This window comes from Aulonocara stuartgranti (assembly GCF_965226115.1).
Source record: "Aulonocara stuartgranti genome assembly, chromosome: 4".
Lineage (NCBI taxonomy): Eukaryota > Metazoa > Chordata > Actinopteri > Cichliformes > Cichlidae > Aulonocara > Aulonocara stuartgranti.
Window position 1 is genome coordinate 15,157,774 of NC_138942.1, and position 9,873 is coordinate 15,167,646.

The following is a 9,873-nucleotide window of genomic DNA, read 5'->3' on the forward strand; positions in this document are numbered from 1 at the left end:
GTGTTCAGCTGACTCAGTGAAAGCTAACTCTAGCACTATCAGAGCTGTGATGAAGATGTATTTTTTTCTGTCTGTGAATAAAAATCATTCATGACTGATTCTGTATTTGTAACAACAGCCTAGTGTCAAAGCTCAGCATAAAGCCAGCAGCTGTATTATCACAGCACATCATCATCATCCATAACCCATACAGGACAGACTGTCAGAAGCTCATTGACAAGAGTACTTACAACATGAAAACCACACACATACATTTAAAAAAAGAAATAAAAACAGCAGGTCTATTTCTGTCAGTGAGTGTTTTTAATGTTCGTAAGACATGAACACAACACTGTCAGAATATTTACCATTACAACATGACAGCGGCACACACAAATAAATGAAACCTCCTGTTCATTCATTATTTAGCTAATCACTTCAGCACAGCTGACACAACTGTTTAACCAAACGGTGGACGTTAACTGTCATGAATCCGATAAACCTTTAAAGCACAGCTGCATATTCATTCTGTAGGTTTACTCTTATTTCAAATAACCCTTTTCTTACCTGTGATTAATGAACACAGAGCTCTGAGATCTGATTTCATCTCTGGAAGTGGAAAGTGACTCAAAACAACACCGGAAAACCATAGTGGACAAAAATATATTACATCTGTAGCGATTTAGCACTACCATAAAGAATGAATGGGAAACTGTTTTGAAACAGGTCGATCACACAGTTTAAATACTCAGGGAATGATAGTCTCAGTAAACCATGTGAGGTTAAGGAGTGTGGCAAAAAACTTTCTGGTTCTGCAGCACAGAACTGGTGTCTGTTGCGACTGTTGCCATTGTTGGTTGGTGACAGGATAAAAAATCCTGAGGACAGTCAGGTCTGGCAACTTTATCTACAGCTCAAGGAAATGGTTGAGCTCATATGTGCTCCCAAGATCCATCATGACCAGATTGCATACCTTAAGATAATAACAGAGGAGTATGTTCATTCAAGACACACAATTTTCCCTAATCACCCACTCAAGCCCAAGCATCACTATTTACTGCACTATAGTGACCTCTTTTTGCACTTTGGGCCTCTTATTCGCTTGTGGACTCTCCGGTTCGAGAGTAAGCATTCGTATTTCAAGGAATGCGCCCGGAAACTGCACAACTTTGTTCACCTTTGTAAAACACTGGCAGAAAGGCACCAGCTGCTTCAGGCGTACCTCAGCAGTGGACCATTGTTTGCTCCAGCAGTTCAAGCAGTTGGTGAAACTAGTGAATATGATGAGCAGTTGTACAATGGTCTAATTCAGGAGTCTGTCAGGACAGCTGGCTTGATGAAAGAAACAACGTCAGAGGTATCAGCAGTAGTTTACAAAGGAACAAAATATTGCAAAGGGCTTGTTGTTGCTATGGGTCATGATGAATGTGGCCACATCTTTGGAAAAATCTCAGTGATCCTCATCAGTCACAAACAAGTACACTTTGTTTTGGACATCCTTCAATCTGTGATACTGATCAACCTTGGACTTCACTGTCTACACAATTCTGAAAAAAGATTCATATGTGTTCAAGCAGACAGTTTGTTTGATTACTACCCTCTGCCAGTGTATATCGCTTCAGGTTTAACCGTTGTATCTTTGCATCATTCAATATCATCCTCTTAATTCATTGCAGATATGGACAGCGGCAGCCTACATCATGAAATTAACCTGGCATTACCTGACCTGCATGAAGAGACAAAGAGGGCAGTTATTGAGCACCTGACAGACATTATTGGTGTTAGAAACAGAGAAGATCTCCTGTTTGTTGAGCCTGATGATATCAAGCCTTTCTTGACACCAATTCAAAGTCGAAGACTTGTTCAAGTATTCAGAAAAGGTGAGAATGCATTAATGTCATAAATGGTTGCAGTCCTATCTTGAAAATAGTTGTAAATTAGTTATTTTGAGAGTTATTTTGAAATTGTTATAGCTTTCAAAACTAAAACTAGCTTTCATTGCCATTGGTATTATTTCTCCAACACTCTTGCTTTTGTGTCTTATATAAGAGTATTACTCAATAAATACTCCAAAAAACCCATCTGTACATAGTTAATGTGGAATTGTTCTGCTGTGTTTATGTGTGTGTGTGTGTGTGTGAATATCGACGACCAAGTGGAGTCTGGCTCTTCAAACAACCCAAAGGAACCTGAAACCACCTGCTCAACAACTGTGCAAATGCCACTACAGGGTAGTTCACTCTGTTCTGCACAAGCATCAGGTCAACTCCCTTCCACACAACCAAATGTAAGCAACACCTCCTGGATCAGCAATTTTTCAGTTCCCTGGGAGAAGATGCCAACAAGACTTTCACAGACCTTGGCAACTGGTGGAATGGCTCACCCAGAAGACAGGAGAATAATGATTAGGACTGTTGTAGAAGGAATGCGAGTACACTGCCCCAACCCTAACAGAGCTGCTTGTGGGGAGGTAGCTAGAGCTATTGTATCTAAGTATCCCGCTACCTTTGCAGATAAGACTGCAGAAGGTGAGCAATTAGGCTGTGGTTATTATTCCCTACTCAAACAGCTTAAAACAAGAGTTGAACATGTAAATAGAGACAATGTCAGCAGCAGAATCCGGCAGCCAAGGAAAAGGTCTACCAGGGAAAACAATGAGGGTGATGTTGCCATCAAAAGGGGGAGATCTGAACTTGATAGCTATGGTTGCATCAACTGGCAACCCACAACCCTACCAGAAGGAGAAACGACTGAAACTTTGGAGACAAAAAGACAGACTATGTCAACTGTCTTCAGATCAGCAGGTCCTCAAGCAATTGAAACAACAGATGTAAATACTTATATGTCTTTGACTTATATTTACCAGAGGCACATGCTTAATTCTTGGCCTGCCCCCACCTTATGTGAGGTTCAAGAGCATTGGCCATTTCTTTTTACTAAAAGAGGCCTCTGCACTCACTTCCACACACTCACAGATATTGAGGTAGAGACACGTCTCAGTGAAGCCCTTCTTACGAAAGGAAGGAGAATTTTGAACTTCTTTCAAAGCCAGAGACTTCAGTGGAACAAGGAGATTGAACATCTGCTACGTGAGTGCGACAGTGCAAAGCTGAACCACAACCAGATCGCCACAGCAGCCATCCTCCTTCTGATGAAGTACTTCCAAGAAAAAGAGGACTCAATCTTCATCTTGGCTGACGTAATTATATTTAAAATTTTACACATGCACTATCAATACTGTCAACATAAACAAAGGAAAAATATTTCAATGATTTTGGGTATCATCATTCAAATCAGTTCGTTTTGTGTTTTAAAGGCTTTTTCCACCAAGATGTCTGTTGAGAGAGAGATGACCTTACCCATCACACCAAGGGTAATAGCGCTTGGTAAGTAAATAGTTTCAATCCTCTTGTAATATTTTTGTAAAAAATCTATGTAATTATTGTGGTATTTGTACCCACAACAACTTACTTAACAGGGGTTTGTCTGTTTTATATTGTATAAAAATAGAATACACACAGTTTGCTGCTGTTTCTCTTATTATTTATTATACACAATGACCAACAGGAAAAAACAACCTAACATTTCAGCACAGGCCAAAATGCAAAGACATAAGGCAGTTTTTTCCTGTAATTGATCATAATTTTCATTAGATAATAAATAATAAGAGAAATAGCAGCAAACCGTGTGGATTCTATTTTTGTACAGTGTGAGGCCTGCTATCCAGCATTCTTTTGGAAACCTTATTTGTAAGGGTGAGCACATTGTCTTATTGGACTCTTGTCTGTTTTTAGGGAATAATTTCATGTCTGCAAGCCGCTGGATGATCAGTTTGGAGGGCAAGGTATTTTATGAGCCTGAGCAGATGCATGACTTTGCCAGCACCCTTGCTGTCTTCTTTGCGTCATACTACGTTTTCAACCTTGAGTATCAGGAGTCAGCGTCCATCACACTGGAGATAATACAGAGGTAAATACTTTACACCATTTAAGAATGAAATATATGTGATAGCTTGACTACAGTTGCAGAAACATATAGGTGATTGCTGTAACGTATGTTTTAATTTTGAAATTAAAGCAGCCTTTTTTCCGTTAAAAGGTTCTTTGTGAGGATCAATCCAGACATGGGAACAAAATGCCCTGCAAAACTTGGTACAAGCCGCAAGACAGGTCGTGTCGTAAAGAGGAAGGTTACAAGCATCAGCCCTCGGATCACCACCTTCCTCCAGCGGCTCTCTGAGTTTGAATGGAGGACTTCCAACTAGGTAAGAACAGAGATGATAATATCTTTTACATAGCTGATAATTATATACATACTGTACACACATCCATACAACAGTATGAATGATCTCAGACAGATGTGAACAAGTGAATAACCTGAGCAAACATGAATATTGATGATGTGTCTTTGACAGGTGGTGATGAAGACTACGCTGAACCCGACCATCCTGGTAACGGAAATCTAAATCCCATGTCACATTCTATTTCCTGGGACCCACTGATAATTATTACATTTTGTAAATGAGTTTTGTTTTATAATTGTAATAGTTTATTTAATGTTCATGCTGGTGGGTTTGTCCTGTTTTTAGTGGAATGAAAAACTGTTTTCCTTAAAAAAAATCAGACAGAAAGGTGAAGGACTGTGTAGTTTTCATGTACGCTTCTATTTATTTTGGTTATTGGCATTGTTTTTATTCAGTTGAAAAATGTTTTTCTTGTTAAAAAAAATATCAACAATAAATGTTGGTTTAATTCACTATTCTGAGACTACTTTATTGAATTATATTGTTTTTTGTAAATGTTCTTATATTGAATATGAATGTTAATATTATTTTATATGCTGTAAAACACAATTACAGTCTAAACAAATTATACTGTACACATTTACAGTGTTATACCATAAACCACATTTGCAGTACAGTGATACTATAAAACTTAATCACGGTAAGTCTTTCTAACTGTAAACCACGTTTACAGTAAAGCTGTTATACTGTAATATATGTTTACAGTAAAGTGGTTGAACTGTAAAACATCACAACAGTAAAGATACTGTAGATCAGTAATTACAGTAACTTACTGGCAATAGTGTTGCCAGTAAGTTAATGTAAAAATACAATAAAATGTCTAACAGTGTATCTAAGGTTGTGTGACATGTATGAGGTGCCGTAAGGGACATTATTACTGAAACGCTCTCACACACACAACTGAAACGCTCTCACACACACTACTGAAATTTTAGCTCTCACACACACAACTGAAACGCTCTCACACACACTACTGAAACGCTCTCACACACACTACTGAAACGCTTCCCAGACCTCAACAGTGAGAAGAGTCCATTGTTGGGATGGGAGAGGTCTATCATAATCTTCCTAGCTTTGGACTTGCACCGCTTGGTGTAGATGGACAGCAGGTCAGGGAGCTCTGATTGAATAATGCGTTCGGCTGAGCGCACCACTCTTTGCAGATCTCACCTGTCCTGCTTGGTGCTGTTCCCAAACCAGGTGCAGATGTTTGCCGTCAGGACGCTCTCGATGGTGCAGGAGTAGAAGTTCTTGAGCACCTTCAGTGGCAGATGGAAGTCTCTAAGTCTTCTGAGGAAGAAGAGACGCTGACGGGCTTTCTTAACCAGGGTGTTGATGTGGCAGGACCATGACAGGTCCTGAGTGATGTGGACACCCAGGTATCGGAAACTGTCCACTCTCTCCACTGGCGTGCCACTGATGATGAGGGGTTTGTAATTCCTCGCCTGCTTTGTAGTGAAGTCCACGATCAGCTCCTTAATCTTGCTGATGTTTAGGAGGAGTTAGTGTTCTCCAAATACTTTGAAATTATAATCCAACATTGCACGAGAGAAAGAAACAAAAATTATAATTTGTAAATTCATTGTGTTCGGTAGCACCTAATCCCTTTAATTTCCAACTTTGAACTCCCAAGGCTGGCTGATCATGATGGAAACTAGAGGAAGAATCCTGAATGCTCCTACTTTTAAAGCCCATTTGCACATATGCATGACACCCTCCTTCCCCCTTCCTCTTACCAAATGTGGTTTGCTCTGTGAACCCCATCCTGTTGTTTCTCTCCCTCTCTGTGATGTTTCACACTGATAAATTTGGGAAAAGGGTCAGTTATTCATTATAGTGGTTATGTTTTCTCATCCATATAAAGTACTTTATTGTGCATTTATATGATATAGCTGTTTCACACATGAATATGTTCTTCTTTTTAGCTCTATCACGTGTACAATATACAGTGGAACCCCGACTTACGAAATTAATTTGTTCCAGAGGGTCTTTCATGAGTCAAAATTTTCGTAAGTCGAAGCACCTTTTTCCATTGCCTTTTGAGTGAGGCGATGCTGGCTGAAGACGAAGTTCTTGGTGGAGGAGGAGGTGGCGGGGGTTGAAGAAAGCATACATATGCATGCATACATACATACGTGTACATGTAGGGGAGACCGGGGATAGTTGTAACATTTTTGACATTTCTGTCTGTAAATTGGAGCTCGTTTAAGGTAGTGGATTCAAAATGTAATGCAAAGTATTTACATGTCTCTGCTATTAAATAGTGCAGCTATTTTCTCTGCAGCACAATTACCCATTGCATGGTATGGTCTCATACACAAAGAGTGAAATGTTACAATTAACCCCATAGTCTGGGTTAGTTGTAACATATCCTGGGGTGAAATGTAACACAATGAAATAAGGGTATTAACAAAACATTAACATGTAATCTTTGTTTATTCAACACATGAATGCACTTAGAGCCATTCATGTAGCTGTGTGTGTGTGTGACAGAATGCAGAAATCTAGCTTTTGAACATATTCCAACCCCCCAAAAAAGTCAAATTATGGAATTTTCTGCAACTGAATATTTCATTAATTTCGGTTGGTCTTTCTTGAGTTTGGCCTCATTGGCTCAGTTGGCATTATAACCTACAACTCTTGCACCAATTTTGAACATAACAATGAAGCTGAAAAAATGTAGTTGTTCACCAGCATCGCAATTCCATTACTTTTATCATGGCTTACCTTGGTGTGGTTTGCAAAGTGCTTCAGAAAGATGAGGAAATATTGCCGTTAAGTGCCTTCGTAACTTGAATTTTTCGTTAAATGGGGTCTTCGTAAGCCGGGGTTCCACTGTACTTTCCTTCATACACTTCATGCATAATCATGTATTAATTACACATGAATGTTGTGCGTTTACCAATCACAGCATACTTAATATAACTTCTTTCTTAATCATAGATGGCAAACTCAGAGAATCTCACATCTCTTAGACTTCCACAATATAAACATGATTAACTATTTACAAAATAATATTTAAATAAACTCAATTTTATCACTCTGCATCCCGATTCCCATAAAAAGGCTGGATGTTCAGACGAACCAGGGGATCTCATTGTCTTTAGTACTTTGAATCTGGAATGAAAATCATTTGTTTTCATTTTATTATCACATCACAAACTGCAGATATTTTATGTGGCCCTACAAATGTTTTCATGCTGTCCCTTTTTGTGTTTTGCATAATTTAAAATGAATACAGCAGGGAGGAAAAGAATGCATGTTTGTGTGAACCACAATCATTTTATGTAGCAATAAAACATTTGAGTATGTTCAATACGCCATTCTAAAAACACAAACACTGATTCAGCAACAAATTAGAGCCACGATTTATCAATTCTTTTTGCTTTAATTGTCAGTGAATTTATCAGGTATACACCATAATTCAGCAAGTCAAACTTTACAGTTGCATATTATTTGTTGTTCGAGGGTGGGCTGTTAACTATGACAGAGAACATTTACAATTTATATTTTTATTAGTATTTGTAAGGATTAAAAATGGTAGTAAAGATTTCAGACTGAGGTTGTTGTTTTCGGCCCTGAATATCTTAGAAATATGGCACCTAACCAGATTTTTACTCTGGATGGCATTATCTTCACTTCCACTAACACTGTGAGGAACCTTGGAGTGATTTTTGACCAGGATATGTTCTTCAATGCACATATTAAACAAATATGTAGGGCTGCTTTCTTCCATTTGCGCAATATCTCTAAAACAGGGGTGTCGAACTCCAGGCCTTGAGGGCCGGTGTCCTGCAGGTTTCAGATCTCACCCTGGGTCAACACACCTGAATCACATGATGAGTTCATTAACAGGCTTCTTGAGAACTTCAAGACATGTTGAGGCCATTTAGCCATTCAATCAGCTGTGTTGGATCAAGGAAACATCTAAAACCTGCAGGCAGTAGCGGTTGTTGATACGGGCGACACAGGCGGTTGCCCGGGGCGGCATCACGGGCATCGGCAAAATAAAAAATAAAATAAAAATTGTCCGTACTCATTCTGCCCCGACGTCATGCCAGCGCATACTGGGGTTTACTATCGCCCATTTGCGGGAGTAAGGGCGCCCTCCGTTTGCGAGGTGCGCCTGCTGCTTGTGGCACAGAGAGGAGAGGGCGGGGCGGCGGGGGATTCTCTGACCGGCTGGAGCAGCATCTAATAACCAGCTCGCAAAATAAAACAAAATAAAAAAAAAAACCAACAAACACGAAAACACCAGACATTATGACACAGATTTATAATTTGCACCGATGTCTTTTCGAAATTGAAAGTGAGCGCGAGAACCCTCGGTGCGCCTGCTCGCTGCTGAAGTCAAAGTAAACTTTATTGTCATCTCCGCTACAGTCCAGTATATAGAGAGACGAGACGACGAGGCTCCAGTTACAGCCGTGCAAGTAAACAAACAATAAATATAAGAAGAGTAAGAAAATAAATATACACTTTAGGACTGGGGGTAAAGGGATCAATAACAATTTAAAATTTATATTTTATAGTTTGATGATTTAAAGTCTGACACACAACCCGTCGAAAGGGCAGGGGCGGCTACTTCCAGAGCACATTTAATTCATAATGATGTAAATCCAAGCCCATTATTCATGATTTGAATCCTGGGTTGTGTGAAATCCCAGAAATACACCTTAGACAAAGTGAATCTGTGAACTAAGGTGTAGGTCTATTAGATTATGTTGTGGTGATCCTCGGGTTGGGGAATGGGTGTTCATACTGGAGTGCAAAATTAAAACCAAGATGGACAAGAAAAGTTCAAAGCCATCAGGTGCTCAGTTTAGAAAAAGAGAAAAGAAGAGGAGAAACGAGCAAAAGATACAGGTAAGCAGATGTGTCATTGGATAATGGCAGGTCATCCTGAAACAATCAGAATCAGAATACTTTATTAATCCCTAAGGAAATTATGTGGGTTACAGTTGCTCCAAGAAGAAATGGTAAAAATAGTAACAGTAACAGGACTAAACTCCAAACAATACATTAAAGTTTTATGTGTCAGAGGGAATGTTCGCCCAGGGTGCCAAACAGGCTAGGACCACCACTGCGTGCAGGACACTGACCCTCAAGGCCTGGAGTTCGACACCTGTGCTCTAAAACTAGAAATATCCTGTCTCAGAGTGATGCTGAAAAACTAGTTCATGCATTTATTACTTCTAGGCTGGACTACTGTAATTCATTATTATCAGGATGTCCTAAATTATACCCATTATATTGGTATAATAGCTCCCTGTTAAATACAGAATTGAATTCAAAATCCTGCTCCTCACATACAAGGTCTTAAATAATCAGGCCCCATCTTATCTTAATGACCTTGTAGTATAGCACTTCGCTCTCACACTGCAGGCTTACTTGTTGTTCCTAGAGTATTTAAAATATTAAAAGTATTATTTAAAAGTAGAATGGGAGGCAGAGCCTTCAGTTTTCAGGCCCCACAATATAGAACCAGCTTCCAGTTTGGATTTGGGAGACAGACACTAACTCTTCTTTTAACATTAGGCTTAAAACTTTCCTTTTTGCTAAAGCATATAGTTAGGGCTGGACCAGGTGAC

At 39.3% G+C, this 9,873-nt stretch overlaps 1 protein-coding gene across 1 annotated transcript; it reads left to right on the forward strand.

Moving 5' to 3' along the window:
* Positions 1-2,353: 2,353 nt before the first annotated feature.
* Positions 2,354-4,504, forward strand: LOC309704261 (uncharacterized protein; the record flags this gene model as incomplete). Its single annotated transcript, XM_082529317.1, has 5 exons — positions 2,354-3,178; positions 3,296-3,365; positions 3,774-3,948; positions 4,078-4,243; positions 4,394-4,504. 4 exons carry the CDS (start codon positions 2,354-2,356, stop codon positions 4,241-4,243), a joined length of 1,236 nt encoding a protein of 411 aa, XP_082385443.1. The 3' UTR covers positions 4,394-4,504.
* Positions 4,505-9,873: the final 5,369 nt, after the last annotated feature.